The 18,776-nt window shown below is 38.4% G+C and overlaps 1 protein-coding gene across 1 annotated transcript; it reads left to right on the top strand.

The window, feature by feature from the left end:
• Window positions 1-6,779: 6,779 nt before the first annotated feature.
• LOC149243844 (lipase-like PAD4) lies at window positions 6,780-10,055 on the top strand. Its single transcript, XM_089374640.1, has 4 exons — window positions 6,780-6,929; window positions 7,630-7,954; window positions 8,078-8,833; window positions 9,050-10,055. Exons 1-4 carry the CDS (start codon window positions 6,904-6,906, stop codon window positions 9,827-9,829), a joined length of 1,887 nt encoding a protein of 628 aa, XP_089230766.1. The 5' UTR covers window positions 6,780-6,903; the 3' UTR covers window positions 9,830-10,055.
• The last annotated feature ends 8,721 nt before the right edge of the window (window positions 10,056-18,776 follow it).

Here is an 18,776-nt window from a genome sequence, read left to right as displayed (position 1 = left end):
AAAAACAGAGTATTATTCTCTGGGTTAAAATAGAGCATTGTTTCTCTGTTCATTTTTGTTTGAAATTATCAGAAATTTCCAACATGGTATCAGAGCTTGTCCAGGGTCTTTGAAGGTGTCAAAGAAGCTGAAGGAAGGATTTCTTGCTGCAGCAGCTTCTCCAGCAGAGTGAAGACACAGTTAAGAAAGGATCCAGGTATTTCTCAAAGTTTTTTTTCTGTGTCGCTGTTCAAAACAGTCAGTGATTTTTAAATACACAATCAAGTATTTGAAGCATAGTTTTAAAGTGCAAGAATGGCTGGCTCCAGCACCAACACCAGCACTAGCATGGGTATTTTTAATACTCAGCTCCCACAGTTTAATGGGAAAAACTATGACTATTGGGCAATAACCATGAGAGCTTTATTTGCTTCCCAAGACTTATGGGAATTTGTTGAATATGGATTTGAAAAACCAGTAGATGAAAATTGAGTTTAACAGATTAACTCAGGCAGAGAAAGATCTGTTGAAGAGCAATAAGAAGAAGGATTCAAAAGCCCTTGTATTTTTGTATCAAGTAGTGCATGAGAGTGTGTTTCCAAGGATAGCAACAGCCAAGACATCCAAAGAAGCATGGAAAACTCTCAAGATATCCTATCATGGCATGGAGAAAGTGAAGACAGCCAAACTACAGTTGCTAAGGAGAGATTTTGAGAATCTATGCATGAAGGAATCAGATAATATTGACTCATTCTTCACTCATGTGATTGGTTCGGTCACACAGATAAGATCTCATGGAGAAATTCTTGAAGAAAGGAGGATTGTGGAGAAACTATTGAGGATCCTACCCTCAAAGTTTGATGTGATTGTCACCACCGTAGAAGAGACAAAGGACCTCACAAATTTCTCAGTTGATGAACTACATGCATCACTGATAACACATGAGCAGAGGTTGAGTAGAAATGAAAACTCATCTCTAGAGCAAGCCTTTAAGACCCAGATGTCCTTTGGAAGAGGAAGAGATCAAGGCAGAGGAAACAAGAGAGGAAGAGGCAGAAGCCAAAACAGAGGTGGAAGAAACAGTCCAAGAAATGCTCAAGGAAGAGGCAGCAATCCAAATCAGAACCAAGGCCAAGGCAGCAGTCAACAAAGTGGACAACATCATGCTCAAGGACAAAGGTATGAAAAATCCAATGTCCAATGTTATTATTGTAAAAAATATGGGCATTATGCAAATGAATGTAGGAAAAAGCAGCATGATATAAATAATAGATCTAGTGCAAATATCACTAGAGAAAATATCAGCCAAGATAATGTGCTTTTAGCTTGTAACATGGCTGAAACAAACAGTGAAGATATATGGTTTCTAGACTCCGGTTGCAGTAACCATATGACAGGAAACATAGCCTTGTGTTCTAATTTAGATCAGAGTGTGCAGTCACAAGTCACACTTGGCACTGATAGTAAAGTTTCTGTTATGGGAAAAGGAGAAGAAAAAATATTTACAAAGAAAGGTGAAAAGAAAACCATAGCAGATGTCTATTATGTTCCTGGAATGAAGTGTAACCTTTTAAGTATTGGACAGCTTGTTCAAAAGGGGTACAATGTTTTCTTTGTGAATGATGTATGCACCATCATGGATAAAGCACCCAACAAACGATGTTTTGCTGAAGTGAATATGACAAGGAACATGATGTTCCCTCTCAGAATAAAGGCAGATTTGAAAAATAAAGAAGTAATAGTAGCAGTGACACAAGAGACTTTCCAAAGCGTATCAAAGGATGAAAATTGGTTGTGGCACTTAAGATTTGGACATCTCAACTTTGGAGGTCTTAACTTGTTGAGTAGAAAAGGAATGGTAAGAGGATTACCATTGATAGAGAAACCGGACAGCCTTTGTGAAGGTTGTATCTTGGGGAAACAACACAGAGAAATTTTTCCAACCGGGAAAAGCATATGGGAAAAAGCACCCTTAGAGATTGTCCACTCAGATTTATGTGGACCGATGCAAACTCCATCATTAGCAGGCAGCTAATAATTTCTAGCATTCATTGATGATTTTACTAGAAAAACTAGGGTTTATTTCCTGAAGAACAAAAGTGAGGTGTTTGAAAAATTTCGGAATTTCAAAGCACTTGTGGAAAACCAAAGCGGGCTGCATATCAAAGTTCTAAGAACTGATAGAGGAGGTGAGTATATCTCCAAGGAATTTCTACGTTTTTGTAGAGAAAATGAAATTCATAAGTAATTTACAGCTAGGTACACCCCGCAGCAAAATGGAGTTGCTGAAAGGAAGAATAGGACCATCATGGATATGGCGAGTAGTATGCTAAAGGCAAAACATTTGCCAAATGATTATTGGGTTGAAGCTGTAAATTGTGTAGCATACATTTTGAATAGGTGTCCTACAAAAGCAGTGATGAACAGAGTGCCGGAAGAAGCATGGAGTGGGAGAAAGCAAGGAGTCACCCACATGAAATTTTTTGGATGTGTGGCCTATGCACACATTCCAGATCAGCTAAGGAAGAAGTTGGACAACAAAGGGGAGAAATGTATTTTCATTGGATACAGTGAATAATCCAAAGCTTACAGGTTGTATATCCCATCTACCAAGAAGTTTTTTGTGAGCAGAGATGTTCAATTGATTGAGGAGGAAACTTGGGATGGAAGTATAGAGAAAACAGTGAATGTTAAAAACTGTTTGTCTCATGATGAAGATGATGAGGAGATGGCTGAAATACATCCCCAAACAGCAGCACAAACACAAGGGCAGCAAGAGACACCCTTGAGGAGAAATGAAAGTGCTTCTTCAAGCACACAACAAGGAGGAAATTCAAGTGCTTCTTCAAACACTTGCACACCAAATGAAAGAGGTAAGAAGTTCAGAAATTTAAGTGAAATTTATGAACAAGAGGGAGAAAATGAAGGTATGAATTCTTTATTTGCTTTATATTGTCATGTTGATGACCCTATTCATTTCGAAGATGCAGTTAAGGATAGGAAATGGATAGAAGCTATGGATGAGGAAATTAATGCCATAGAAAGAAAAAAGACATGGGATTTGGTTGAACTACCAAAAGGAAAAGAAGTCATTGGAGTTAAATGGGTTTACAAGACCAAGAGTAATGCTGAAGGCAAAATAGAAAGACACAAGGCAAGACTTGTTGTCAAAGGATATAAGCAGTAGTATGGGAGAGACTATGAGGAAAATTTCACACGGGTTGCTAGAATGGAAACCGTGAGAGCAGTGCTATACATAGCATCACAAAACAAGTGGAAAGTTTACCAAATGGACGTGAAGTCAGCATTCCTAAATGGAGTGTTAATGGAAGAGGTTTACATTGAACAACCTCTAGGCTATGAAAAGAAAGGCCAAGAGCACAAAGTGTGCAGATTGAAGAAAGCTCTTTGTGGGCTGAAGCAAGCACCAAGAGCATGGTACAGTAGGATAGATTCCCGTCTACTGGAAAAAAGATTTGAAAAGTGTGAGGGAGAACCCACCCTCTACATCAAAGAAAATGATGGTAAAATACTAATTGTTGTGTTAAATTTTGATGATGTTATTTTCACAGGTAATGATGATCATCTCATTGAAAATTTCAAAACAGTCATGAAAGAAGAATTTGAAATGACTGACATGGGTTTGCTGAGATACTTCTTAGGAATAGAAGTAGAACAAAATGGAAATGGGATTTTTATTTCACAAGGGAAATATGTTAATGAAGTTTTCGAAAGATTTAATATGTAGGACAACAAGGCAGCAATCACTCCCACAGTAATGGGATTAAAACTTAGAAAAAAGGACAACAACAAGGATTTTGATCCTAGTTTGTACAAGAGCATAGTTGGCAGCCTCATGTATTTGACTGCAACTAGGTCTGATATAATGTTTGCTGTTAGTTTAATTTACAGATTCATTGAGAGGCCAAAAGAAGCACATTGGTAGGTAGCAAAAAGAATATTGAGGTATGTTAAAGGTACTAAAAGATTTGGCATTTTATATACTACTTCAGAATGTTCAGATTTAGTTGGATACACTGATAGTGATTGGGCTGGAAGTGTAGATGATCGAAAAAGCGCATCCGGTTATGTTTTTCACATGGGTTCAGGAGCCATTTCATGGGCTTCTAAAAAACAACCTATTGTACCATTGTCTACAGCAGAAGCAGAGTATGTGGCAGCTACGGCAGCAACATGTCAAGCAGTTTGGATGAGAAGGATGTTAAGGAGCTTATGCCAAGAGCAAGTAAAAGCAACGGTGATTTTTTGTGACAATAGCTCAGCTATTGCATTATCCAAGAATTCTGTGTTTCATAAGAGAACGAAACACATCGACACAAGGTTTCACTACATCAGGGAATTGGTGAACAATGGAGAAATTATTTTAGAACATTGCAGAACTCAGGAGCAAGTTGCAGACATTTTGACCAAACCATTGGGGCAGAAAAGTTTTGAATTTTTGAGGAAATGTCTGGGTATCACTGATAACCCAGCAGTTGAAAGTAAAGGGGAGTGTTGAAATATACTTTCAACTGCGTGTTGCCGGAAGCCGCCAGTAAACGGCGACTGCAAAACCACCAACAATTTTCCCCGCACCACCTTTCACGCAGCGTGGTATTTTTCAAGGGGGCTCCGATCACACTCACCTGTTGACGCGTGTCCACGGGAACTGTTTCAAAACCACCAATCCCCCGGTAGGTAAAGTTCATGCAAATGGGACCTCCGGAGAAATTGTGTCAGTCGTTCGATTGACATCAACAGTTGATGATCAGACTTGCACCTTGGAGCATTTAATAGTTGACGTGAAATGAAATTATTTTGACTGCCAGTAAATTAATTAATGTTGAAGTACCTTCAATCCGAAAATTAATATATCGCCATGCTGAAGGATTTAATGAAATGTATGGTAGTCATAGAATGTAGGTAAAGCATTTATGTTATTTTAATTCATGGATGTAAATTTTTTTTTACACGGCACAAGTCAAATAAGATATGTAATGTTATGTTTTTTGTTTTATGTTGTTGAAAAATGAAAGAGGGCAAAAAAAACGCAGCAGCGTGAAGTTTTAGTGGTTCGTTGAAACAAATAGGAATGCGCAGTAGTGCAAATGTAAACTTTGGTTGAAAATGCAATGTAAAAAACCAGCAGGGCGACTGAATGTAAGAAATTTTTTTTGGTGAATGTAAAGAAATTTTTACACAGCAGTGTAAAATTTTCTGGAGGGACAGAGTATTTTTTTTTTTTTGTGGAAGTCTTTTGTGTAAATCCCTCTGAGAGAGGAAGAAGTCTGTAACAGGCAATCTTTTATTAATGAATACAAGTTTTGTGTGTGTGTGGAAAAATCTGTTCTTCTCCATCAAACATTTTTCTTTTGCTTCCCTGTGCAAAAACAGAGTATTATTCTCTGAGTTAAAACAGAGCATTGTTTCTCTGTTCATTTTTGTTTGAAATTATCATAAATTTCCAACAAGATTCACTGCTGATAAGGAGATTGCAACTTTTCTGGTTTCGTGCGGAATACTGTCCAAGGCTTGGGAAGAGTCACGTCTTGCAAACAACTCAGAGACTTATACTCTGAATGAATATGAAGGCGTTGCATATGTTGCCTTTCCTTCTTTTAATAAAATAGAAGGTTTCATCATCAAAGAGAGCAAATATGGAGAGGGCAACATACAAACTCACGACAAGTTCTTCTCTGGTTGTGTCAAGGGTCATGATGATCAACCAGCTCTCGTCCATCAAGGAGCTCTTTAGTTGTTCCTGCATATTATGGAGAACACAGATTTCCAAGCAAGGGTAAATTAATTTATAATTGAAACAAGTTTTAAGTCAATTGTTGAATCTTTTGGCCTTGATTCCATTTTCATTAAGGTCCCACGCCCACTGCCCCAATAAAATAGATCTCTTCTACGCTGCTTCTAAGTACTCCATTGATGTTTGAGACCAACGAGAGATTTGCAGTCGCAACGCTTGGCAAGGCTCCGCAAAGGAAAATCCCAGCACTCTATAATATCTCCATTGCTCCTCTAACTAATCACTGAATTGAAATTCTTAGCAAAAAACAATCACCAAACATAATCATTGAAGTAGAATTTAATGGATTTTTAAATAAGTTATATTAATATAATTAATTGTCAATTATTTTTAATTAATTAATATTAATTTATTTAAAATTTATGAATTATTTTATAATTTATATTTGATAATTATTATATATAAATTTAAAATAATTAATATCATTATTTAAAAAAATCACTAATCCAATTAAATTAAATCTATTATATTAATTAAAATTTAAAATAAAATCCTTAACATTAATAAACTATATTTAATTACAATCTTAATTAATAATAATAAAATTTATTTATTTATTTATTTTCAAATTTCATGTCCCCATCTTTATCCCATTTCCCAAAAAAGTATCTTTCAAATTTAAACTTCGTTCCCTCTAGAGGCGGGAAGGAATTTGGAAGTTTCTTTAAATAAAATAAATAACGGTTGGAAATGAAGTTCGCGTTACGTTCGCGATGGGCCCCACGAAGGGCTATCTTTTCCGGGAAGACGAACTGCAAGTTGTCGGTAATTATAGTTATAACAAAATTGAAGCATCGATAACGACAATTCGCTCGTTCCATTGACTTTCCGGGCATCACAACCGCAATTTCCTTGCTGCATATCCTGTCAGACCTCATTCTATTGAGTTTCCGGGACGTTGCTTTGTTCCTTCTCTTTTCTGGATTGCCGAATATTTGGCGAACCAGCATTCGAGTTAAGCTCGGGGTTCTTTTCCTACTTATAAATAAACAGCTCGGGGTTCTTTTCCTACTTATAAATAAAAAGACGCCTGGGTGCTTATAAATAAACACACGCCTGGGTGCATCTTAAGGAAACTCCAAAAGAATTGTGAAGCAACAGCATATCAAATGGAGGCAGAGTCGTCTACCCCGCTGTAAGAATGAGCTCTCAAATTTCGTTTTTCCAAAATATTGTTGTTTTCTTTACATTTTGATAAATGCTTACGTGTCAACTTTAAAATCATTTTGTGTATATTTTAAATGGATTGGTAGTGACAGGTGAGATTAGCATTTTTTTTAAGGTGAAGTATGCATTTATTAAACCTTCTTTAAATGTGGTTTCGGGGAATTATGAACTTGTAAAATCATATTCGTTTTTATTGTGTCCAATTTGAAAATATTGCGTGTATATTTTCAATTGAAAGTGAGAATATTTTTTTAAGAAGGTAAAAGATTGTATTTTACTGTTGTTTGCTTTCGTTTTAGGGAAATTTAGAAATTTTACAGTGGGTAATATAGAGCTTAGTTGAAGTTGGGTCCGATTTTAGGGTGAATTTATGTTTATTCCGGTGTTAATTTCAATGGGTTTGATTCAAGCTGCTGGTGCATACCATGGGCGCCTATTTAGCACGTAATACTTTACATTTGCGTATTCGTTGTTTGTTTCTGAAGTGATAAAATGATGGGCTCTATTTTATATTCTTGAATGGGATTGTGGTAAATAATGGTATGGTCTGTAATTAGGAACGCGAGTTTTATTTGGCCCAGTAATGGATACGGTCAGGCGCAGAGCCAATAATCTGGTATTTGGCCTCCTTCAATGGTAGTGCTAATTTATAGAAATGTTGGGTGCAGATTCACTGTTAATCAGGAGATTGCAACTTTTCTGGTTTCGTACGGAATACTGTCCAAGACTTGGGAAGAGTCGCTTCTTGCAAACAACTCAGGGACTTATAGTCTAAATGAATATGAAGGCGTTGTCTATGTTGCATTCCCTTCGTTTCATGAAATAGAAGGTTTTATTGTCAAGGAGAGCAAATATGGAGAGGGCAATATACAAACTGACAACAAGGTCTTCTCTGATTGCCTCAAGGGTAATGATGCTCAACCAGCTCGCGTTCATCAGGGAGCTCTTCAGTTGTTCCTGCATATTATGGAGAACACAGATTTCCAAACAAAGGTAAATTGATTTATATTTCGAGTTTCATAAAGAGTGATTGCTTCTTCCCTGATTAGAGATGAAATTTTTGAAAAGGATAAGGAAAATAATGACATTGTGTTGATGTATTTCATGACCAAACAGATGCAGGTTTATACGGACTCAAAACAAAGGAAGCTGAAACCCATTATATTTGTGGGTCATTCCTTAGGAGGGGCAGTTGCAACTTTGGCTACACTATGGCTACTGGAAAAGAGGCTCAGGCAAAGTTCTCCCTTTTGCATAACATTTGGAAGTCCTTTAGTGGGGGATGTAGGACTTGTTGAAGCAGTTGCCCGTGAAAATTGGGCAGGCAACTTTTTGCACGTGGTTTCACAGCATGATATCGTTCCTCGAATACTCCTTGCACCACTTGAGTCAATCGCTGAGCCCTTGATTGCTATTTTGCCTTATTGGCAATGCATAATGGCTAATGAGAGTAAAACTGTACCTGATTCTCTTATTCAAGATGCCTGTAGGACCCTTCTTAATATTGTCCTGCAGTATAATAATACAGTAACAAACTATGGGCCTGACTCTCTGAGGGAGTCAGATGGAGTTGTCAAGAGAAGCCCCTACAGACCTTTTGGCACTTACATGTTTTGTTCAAGCGAGGGGGCGGCTTGTATTGATAATTCTGAGACCGTTTTGAAGATTCTTCATTTGACACTGCAAAGCTACGAAAAATCTTATGATACTATTGTACATGACTGCTTTTCAGAGCATATAGAGTATGGTTATGTTTTGAATCATGTCGTAGAAATGTCCATCAGTGGGAAAATAACTGCAAAACCTGATTCAGAATCTTCTTACAAGATGGGAATTTCATTGCAACTGGAAGCCCTTGGTGTCGGAGCTCACGTAAATATTAATTTCCTCTTCCTCATAACAACCTTTAAATCTTTTCAGTGAAAATTTCTCTAAAAGTTTTTCTTGTCTTTTATGGTGTAGGAGTTTGATATTAAATTATAATGTGATATTGACTTTTATCTGCATTTCTGAATTTTATTTTCTTCTTTAGCCTCACTAACTGAGACTCAACCGTGTTCTTGAATCGGTGATGTCAACGTTTTGCAGGATGATCATGCACAGATTGCCCTACAAATAGCAGGAAGCATGGAAAACAAGCATAGAAGAAACGTTGCTAAGTTAGCTGTTGAATTAAGCCTAAAGCAAAGTACTATGGCAGAGCTTGAGTGGTATAAAGAGCGTTGTGAGAAACAGGGTTGCATCGGGTATTATGATACCTTGAAGAACCATGACAATTTTCCGGATATAGAAGCTGATGGGCGTAGGATAAGTCTGGGGATATTCTGGGATGGCATTATTGAAGCATGGGAGGGTCATGAATTGCCAAGTGATTTCCAATCCCAAAATAAGTGGATAAATGCTGGCACTGCGTATAGAAGACTTGTAGAGCCTCTGGATATTGCACATTATTATGGCATGTCTAATGGTAAAGGCAACTATCTTTCAGATGGAAGACCCACTCGTCATAAAGTTCTTCAGAAATGGATGGAAGAGAAGGAAAACACTCGCAGTTCAAGAGGTCGGAGCGGTCGCACCAAGCTTGCATCCCTCACTCAGGACTCATGCTTTTGGGCACATGTCGAAGAGGCTTTGAAAGAAATGAAAATCCTGGAACAGGGCCAACACCAAAAGCTGGAAAGCCTTGAAATGTTTGAAGGTTATGTGACAAGGTTGATCAATGATCGCGACATTTCCTCCGATGTTTTCTTGGAAGGAAGCAGCTTCATGGAATGGTGGAAAGAATGGAAGGAATACAACCAAAATCAATTCCCTGAATGGACCTCTCCTTTGTATGAAATAATGGAAACAGAGAGTTGGAAGGGCTGAGAAGGTTGTTTCAATTAGGTTTCTTGTTTCTCATATGTAATTTCCTGGTTCCACTTAGGTGGTTTCGTATCTTTACGTTGTGATTTCCTAATTTCCTTGTTCCACTCAGGGTTTGCGTCTTTACGTTGTAATTTCCTTTCATTTGTTTAAATTAGCGTCGCCAATTAGGGAACTCGGTCCATGTAGGTTCCTTGCTTTTAACCTGTATTCTGTGTACATATTATATGATGGTTATCTGTTCAACTTGATTTTTTTATAAAAGAGATACAATCTATCCGTAGTAATCAAGATTTTCATCAAATTCTTTCAAAATTATCTGAACATTTTGTTTTATATATCCTCATTATAATATCATGATTTTCTTTTTAGGAAAAAATGTAACTTCCTTGTTCCGATTAGGTCTTTTCTTTTTAAGTTGTAATATCCTTTCATGGTAATATCCTTTCATGGTTTAAAATGGCGTGTGTGATGTAATGTCTTGACTGTTAAAGAAGAAATTCCTTTTGCTTTAATTTTCAAGGTGGGGAGAGGTGGGGGATTTATCGAGACAATCGGGAAACAGAATGACACAACGAGAATTGGACAAAGAAAAGCATTTTAAGACCATCCGGAACTATAATAGTAAATCGTTTTTAACTCGATTATAAATTTGTGTTATCGAAGGGCTCCACTTCATTTTACTGCTCACCCCAAATCAATAACACACAATTAAATTACTACTCTCAAGTTCAGTTCGAGTTAGCAAACACAATTAAATTTCATGATTGTATAGTAGATATCCTTAAAGTTGGATAAATCTGCCTAAAATGAGATGGTTGATGGGTTTGACAAATTAAACTATTATTAAGAAATTGCCCCTTTTTTGGTACGAGGGAATAATTTTTTTAATTTTTTTTGTTTAGCTGATGGGTTTGACAAATATTAATGGTTATTTAAAAAGTTACATTTTCTTATGGATTTTTCAAATGTATGATGAGAGGTATCATTTTGAAATTGTAAAGCATAGAAATAGAGTGTATATGTAATTCTCATATGGTTTTATTATTTTGATATTTTTTAATATTTTTATAAAAATATTATTGAGTTTTTTTTATATATAAAATTGTGATGGTAATAAAGTGTAAATTGCAATTTTAAATTAATTTAAAAGTTTTAAATGAATGATTATTTTTATGGTACATAATACAATATTTGTTTCAAGTTACTCTTATATTTGCAGAGACAGTAACAAATGTTATTGGAATAGTGGAAGCATCCAAGACTACCACTTACTAGGCCAAAGACTTGTTTGAGAAATTTGTGGCAATAAGTATGAGGAGTGCCCAAAGAGTGGTTGACACCACACAAAACAAGTTATTATTATTATTATTATAATTATTATCCAATTTTAAGGTCAAGGCCAAGCCAAACACCAAATTGGTGTATGAGACCCCCTTGTTTGTAGGACAAGGGACCCACCTTCGCGCACCCAAACACCAAATTGGTGTATGAAACCCCTTGTTTGTGGGACAAGGGACCCACCTTCGCACAGCTAGACACCAAATTGGTGTATGAGACCCCCTTGTTTGTGGGACAAGGGACCCACCTTCGTGCAGCCAAACACCAAATTGGTGTATGAGACCCCCACAGAAAATTGGTGTATGTGATGCAAGAGCATCCAGCTGAGGGTGTCATGGCTGAGGTGTTTGGTCTCAGTTAAAAAGAACAGGTTCACATTTCATGGTTTAGTTTCATTTTCATTTACTGGTCAAGACATTAATTAGGGACTTATATGTTTTTTTTCTTTAATTTGTTAGTTCAATAGCAATTAAGAGTGTCATAGTCAGATAAAGGTTGTTACAACCGCCTTTTCTCTGTTGTTTTCTTTTTATTATTTTCAGTTGTCTTACGTACAAAATGTATTCCAACAGAGCAAGAAAAACCAAAAGTAGTTGTTATAACTATGTAACTACACATACAACTGCAAATACAATTGCTTTCTCTGTTGTTTTCTTTTTATTATTTTCAGTTGTCTTACGTACAAAATGTATTCCAACAGAGCAAGAAAAACCAAAAGTAGTTGCTATAACTATGTAACTACACATACAACTGCAAATACAATTGCGAGCAGTTAAGACAAAACCGTCTCGAAATAGTAAAAAAGAAAACATTTCATATTTTGTAAGGGTTCGACTAGAGAACAGAAGGAAAAATAAATAAGAATTTATTTTCTGCAGAACCCCTGTGTCTATCTATAGCTTTCCATCTCCTCTAAATTAATTATTGTGTTTCCATCTCCTCTAAATTAATTACTGTGTGCATTGACCCAAACAGAGAAATGAATCACAGTTACAACTAACTGGTTATCCTCTAATTAATTACTGTGTGCAACGATAAAGAGCAGAGACTTTTTATTCTTTTCTTTCCTTTTCCAAAACAATTATTTTCTACCGGCGAATTGACTACAGAGTGTCTCGAAGACGGAACTAACAACAGTTGAAGCCATACAAGTAACAGAGAGCGAGATTTCAGTTCCAAACAACAAACAACAGTAAGCCCACGGAGGGTGAACAAGCGATAAGGAGAGATCACTACAGAAACAACAGTTCATACTTTAAAAACGACCGCACTGTATTTCTAGGTAATACACCATTATCTAAACAAAGTCCCTTTTCAAATAACAATTTGCATAAGAATAAGTTACAAATTCCAGAATAGCCACAGTCAAAGGTGGAACAAGTCGCATTAAGAAAAACAACCGGCAACTAGCTCATGGTTTGAGTACCTAGAAACAAACCTAACGACTACAGGAACCAAAATACATTACATAGAAGGGCATAACCCAAGATAACTTAACAACAAGTGAGGAGCTGAGGCTCTCAGAGTCTAAAACAACTACTAGACAACCAGAATGCTGGAGTTTGAACAAAAATAAAACGAGATACATCTTAGTGACAAGGAACGACCCTACCGGGTTTTACAAGGAAGCAACATCCCTGAAAACTGGCGTCCGAAATCACCCTTCACCTACAGACACCACCCATAGAGAGGTGTTAAAGCCTGTGCATACAAAATGGAAACGGAAAGTGTGCAACCATAAGGAGAGGGTTGAGAGCTTACCAGAGGAGCAAACGACGTCGGAATGAGAAATCCGAGACCAGGTCGCAGCCACAAGGAAAATCCCCTGCTCACAAGGAGCAGCTATCCTCAGCAAAAACCCAAAAATGCGAAGAGAACTATAACAAGGACAGAGAATTTACCTTGTCAGTGACAAACAGAGCTAAGGAACCAGTCCTTTGTGGCTGCAACCTGAAAGAGGAAAACATAGAGGAAAATATAGATAACCAGGGGAACGGTCAAGTAGGAAAACAAACTAATAAACAGCAGAAGCACACAACAAATATTAGAGTTGTAGATGAGTGAAACCCTTCACGACGGTCATCGAAACAACCAGCATAACACCCAGAAGAACCCCAACTACCAGCAACTAAAGAACGGTCTAAAAAACCTTCAGACATATAGAGCAGGATGGGCACCATTGCAAAAACCACCAAAGACACAGAGCAGAACTCTCTCAGCAACCAAAATCCAACAAAACATAATGTCAAAATGCCGAAGTGAGTGAAGGTTTGGTGTCTAAACCCAAGTGCGGATAGTGAGGTTCGAGGCCGGGACAGGTGTCCCCCACACCAACTCTCGTACCCTTCAAATTGAATGCGCAATCAAACAATCAAAAATATCCATAACACTTTAACTTGATATTTAATCAACCTCTTTATTATTGTATTGTAAGGCTAATCGGGCTGGTCCCATCATATTGTGGTATCAGAGCAGGTTTTGGAGATTTATTGGAAGAAATGGAAGTTGGAAGACGAGGTCGTGGAAGAGGTGCTCAGAGAGTAGCAGAAGAAGGATTGCGGGAGGAGATTAGGATCCTTACTGCCCGTTTGGAGGCGGTTGAAGCAGGAAGGAGAAGGGATCCGAAGGTAGGAGATGACAGTGAAGAAGAAGCTATAGTTGCGACGGATGGATCGGATGAGGAAGGACCTGATATTAGATTGTTGAGGTCGGTCTTGTTGGCTAGCAGCAATCCTAAGCCAGAAATTCCAAATTATGATGGCAGCTTGTCCACAAAAGTTCTGTTAGACTGGATTAGCGAGTTGGACAAGTATTTCAAATGTGAAGAGGTCAGCGAATATCAGAGAGTTAAGTTCATTGCAGCCAAGCTGAAAGGACACGTAGCCTTGTGGTGGGATAGTGTCCAAGCGAAAAGAAGGATGAATAAGTTTCCAATAAAGAAATGGCCAAGAATGGTGGCCAATATGAAGGGCAAATTTTTGCCCAAAGATTACCAGATTGCACTGCATCGGCAAGTGCAGAATTTGAGGCAAAAAGGGATGACAGTGAGAGAATATACTGAAGAATTCTACCGGGTAAATTTAAGAGCTGGGTATACGGAGGATACCCTGGAAAAGACAACCAGGTATGTGAATGGCCTAAGGCTGGAAATATTGGATGAGATAAGCATTCTTTCCCCAAGGAATATAGAAGAAGCATACCAGAGTGCCATGAAGGCAAAGGAGAAGATCACAAGAAAACAAAATGCTAGAAGAGGATGGGGAACCGGTAGAGGAAGAGGACAATCCTATGGCAGAGGACGAACTGCCAATAATAGTGAAGAGGGCAGCAGTTCTAAAACTTCAGGGATAGCAGAAAAAGGAGACAGCACTAGAGGAGGAAGGCCATATCAGCGAGGAAGGGGAAATGGTTGGGGCAGAGGAGCTACCTATTAGTGCTACAGGTGCCACAAGTGGGGGCACAGGTCTTTTGAGTGTCCTGAAGCGGAACAAGCTAGTCAAAGAGGAGTGTATGTTGTGCAGCCAGAGTGATGAGCCCAAAAAATGGACAAATATTTGGGCTCATTCAACCTCCTAATTTGGCTTAGTCCACCATTCTCATTTGTTTATTGCATGTTTTTGATTATTTTTATGTTAATATAGTGAATTTGGTTAGTCATTATGCCAACAAGTCTAATGGGTGCTTTGTGTAGCCTTTTTGGTCAACTTGGAGACAAAATTGAAGGTCTTAATGAGCACTTGGCAGCCAAATTCGTGGGAGAACAAGCTCGAGGATTTGTAGGAAGGTGTCCCCTTCATTTATGGGCCCTTACCTTGAATTCTCCACCATCAGCTCGGAGTTCAAGGGCCACCGAATCAATCAGCACAAGGGCAGCCAAGCAAGTCAAGTAGGACTGTTGTTAACTCCAAGTCTTGGGCAGCCAAGTCCCTAAATTTTAGGAGGACTGTTGGGTCCTCAAATTGTATAAATAAGAGGGCTTAAGACCTCATTTCAGTTAGTCATTTTGGGGTTAGCTAGTTAGTCAATTTGGTTAGCCAGTTAGTCTTTTTGTAAGCCAGTTTTGGCATGATGTTAGACTCATGATTATTCAATAAAGGCAGGCAGCTTTGGATTCAATTCAGAGTTTTTAAGGGAGCTATAGCTCTCAGGTTAGGGCCCAACCTGAGAGCAATAGACCTCCCCTTCCTTGTATTGTTACTTGTGTCCTTTCAGCACTTTATTTCCTTGTTTTGGTATGCATTTAGAATTTACAGTCTGCTGATTTGATTTCTTTTATGTGATTGAGTTAGTTTATAGTTCAAGTGTTTTTAGTTGTTTAGATTAGAGTAGGAGGTTTGTAATTCATTAGAGTCAAAAAAGGGTTGATAGTGTACTCGCTGCCATCTCTGTTTAAAGATTAGGGTACAGTCTGTACCAACCACAAAAAAAAAACGCAGTCTTATGCTTTCATGCAAGCTGCCACATGGTTATTTTAATTATAGATCCATGCATGCACTCTTTCTCCACTTTAGTTCTCTGTTCCTGAGCCATCACAAGCCTCATTTCCATCCTACCTATTCACCCATACACTTCCTCCACTCCTCCATCACCCAAAACTCCAACCACAGACCTTCCTGTAGAAATCCCGAGACTTCCTGTAGGATCCCCTGCAGACATCCTGTAGAAGCCTGCAAACTCGGTTGCTGAGCATCTGAACGTTGTAGACTTCTGTGGGAAGATGTTAGAGGTCCCCTGGAACCTCTCCTAGCCTCCCTGACCTTTCCCAAGCTTTCTTCCCTTCACACTACCCCTGCACAGTCAAACCCTAATAAGAAACACTGTCATAATCACTTCCACCACTTAAGCAAAAATATAAAAACAATGTTCTCTTCAATGAAAGTAGTTTAATTTCATGCATTTCATATCACTAGAAGTAATGGCATCATTCTTAGACATTTGCACTCCCACCATTGCATCATAGAGATTAAGCTAGTCAGATTAGGGTTTACTAGGGTTTCCATGTTTTGGTTGGCTTTCAGTTCATTTTTGCAAAGTAGATTAATTTCCTTTGAGATAGCCTTCGTCCATCATTTAGAAAGCTTCTTCTGAGAGCATATAGAAGTTGGCTTGAGCCCTAGCGGGCTTGTGCCAGCTGACCAAGTGACAGCTACGACAAGAGCTAGTACTTGTGCATACATCACCGTCGCTTCCAAGTTTGTACGAACTACCGGGTTGATAAAATTAGAGATAGGAAGCCCCAGGAGTTGTAGCATTATTGCTACAATACTGGAGCCCACCATCTTTTTGGCGCCGTAGTATTGGTGATTGTCGCTTTTCTTCTATTTTCTTACTCTTGCCTTCTGCTAAGTAGTTTATTTCATTTCCATTCTGCAAAAGTAGCATAGACATTTCCTGCTTTCATAGATTATCATTTCCTGCTTTCATAGATTAGCATTTCCCACTTTCATAGATTAGCATTTCAATTCCGCAATTTCATTTCTGCAAGCGTAGATTAGCATTTCAATTCTGCAAGCATAGATTAGCCTTTCATTCCTGCAATTTCATTTGAGCAAAATAGATTAGTCTTTTCCTGCTTTCATTTCAATTCCGCATGTTCATTTTAGCGAGATAGTTAGTTGCAGTTCAATTTATTTCAGTTTTTCAAGTAGAAGTAGAAAAAAAGCAAAAATCAAGCAAAAAGATTTCATTTCATGCCTTGTAGGAGTAGAGATAAGTTAGAAAAATGATTGCAAAACACCCCCACTGCTTCACACAGCCTTCTCTCTTCTTCGATGGTTGTGATTGAAGAACCCCTGGGTGGACATCAAGGCATATTTAAAGAACCTCTAGGGGAGAAGAAGAAGAAAACATTCCTCTGGAGCAAATGGCTACAAGTAGAAATGTTGGGAGCAACATCTTGTCCAAAGATGAAATTGAAAATCAGATCAAAGATTTCAAGAGTGATATGAGGCAGTTTCTTGCCATGCAACTGGATGCCTTGCGGATCCATCAGAAGCAAGAGGAAGCTAAGAGGGCTTTGGTCATTTTTTGTCCTAGGTGCACTGGAAAGCATCCTAGGAACGAATGTCCATTGTACTCCATAGAAGTGTGTTTTGTCTGTGAAGAATACCATCCTACAAATCAGTGCCCTTCCTTACCCAGATTTAAAGTTGCATATCAGAGAGCCAAAGGAGCCACTGAATCACTATATCATATGAACCAAAGGAAGCCGCCTGGACCTAAATCTTACCAGCAGGAATTGCAAGGGACACCCGAGACTTATTATGACCCCTATCAAGCCACTTTCATGCCTTCTTGGGGTCCCCCTGCTCATCCTTCCTGGTTCACACTTCCTCCTTGTTCCTTCACAGATCCATATTATGCCCAACCAACTGCTCATTCGTTTCACTCTTATGCTCAGCCACCGCCTCAGTGGAATGCACCTTATCAGGAGTGGAGGCCCCAGTACAACTCTCATCCCGCTCATTTTCCTCCACCACCTGCTCATCCACAACCATCGCCTCCTCCTCCACCAAGGCAACCCCAAATGCCTACCCAGCCACAATTCCATCCATCTCCATCTCAATTTCACACCTCCACTCAACTACCCGTACCATTTACAAAGCCATACAATGGAGCATCTCAACCCAATTGCAAAGCTGAGGCACAACATATCCAATTGACTCCTCTTGAGCTCAATGATCTTCACCATAGCTCAGGAAAAGCATTGCAAAAAAGAGATCATCTTGAAAGCATTGAAGGATCACATCCAGCAAAAGAAGATTCAAAAGAGGAGATCAAAGAACCATGGGCTGCACTTGATGAAGAGAATAGATCAGAATCAAAGATCGAGAGAGTTCCCTCATGGTTACCATCAAATCTTCCATGTATTCAAGAGAAAGATCAGCAAAAGGAGGAAGATGAGAATGACATGATAGAAGGTGACATGAAGGATGATCGAGATCAGCAAAAGGACCAAGGATATCAAAGCTATATTGAGACATGGTTCCAGACAGTCACTAAGTTGCAGCAGTACTCTCTTCCTCAGCTATGTTTGATCCCTTCAAGGTCAGATCATTTGGTCTCTGAGATCTGGATACCTATCCAAGCATGCATTTCGAGCCTCCACATCATTTTGTCTCTAATCTCGATGTGCACATGGCTCCATTGGAAGTATTCCTATACTTGAGAACGATTTTGTTTTTCAAGTAGGGTAGGGTAGAAAAAAAAAGAAAAAAAAAAAAAAAAAGAAAAAAGAAAAAGAAAAAAATGAAAAAAGAGGAAAATAGAAATCTAAGGTGAAAACCTCCTCGGAGGCGCCTTAGATTGGCTCATTGATTGAAAACCTCCATGAGGCGGTCAATGGGTTGGAAAAAAAAGAGGAAAAAAAGAATAAGATCTCTGGGTGAAAACCTCCCTTGGAGGCGCCCAGGGCAGGCAATTAGGGTGAAAACCTCCATGAGGTGCCCTAGTTGTTTTTCAAAAAAAAGAGAAAAAAGAAAAATAAAAATAAAACTATTTCCATTGGCTAATTGCAGGTTTCAAGAAGGACTTTTCATGACAGGAGGAGCACTCAAATCAAGGTTAAAGGAATTTTTCTTATGCCTTCTACAGGAAGCTCTGTATTTCT

Source organism: Pinus tabuliformis, chromosome 8, assembly GCF_031772625.1.
Source record: "Pinus tabuliformis cultivar Carrire ecotype Pingquan chromosome 8, CPIR1, whole genome shotgun sequence".
Taxonomy (NCBI): Eukaryota; Viridiplantae; Streptophyta; class Pinopsida; order Pinales; family Pinaceae; genus Pinus; species Pinus tabuliformis.
Note: the sequence above shows the minus strand (reverse complement) of the source record. Positions and strands in the feature narration are given on the sequence as shown.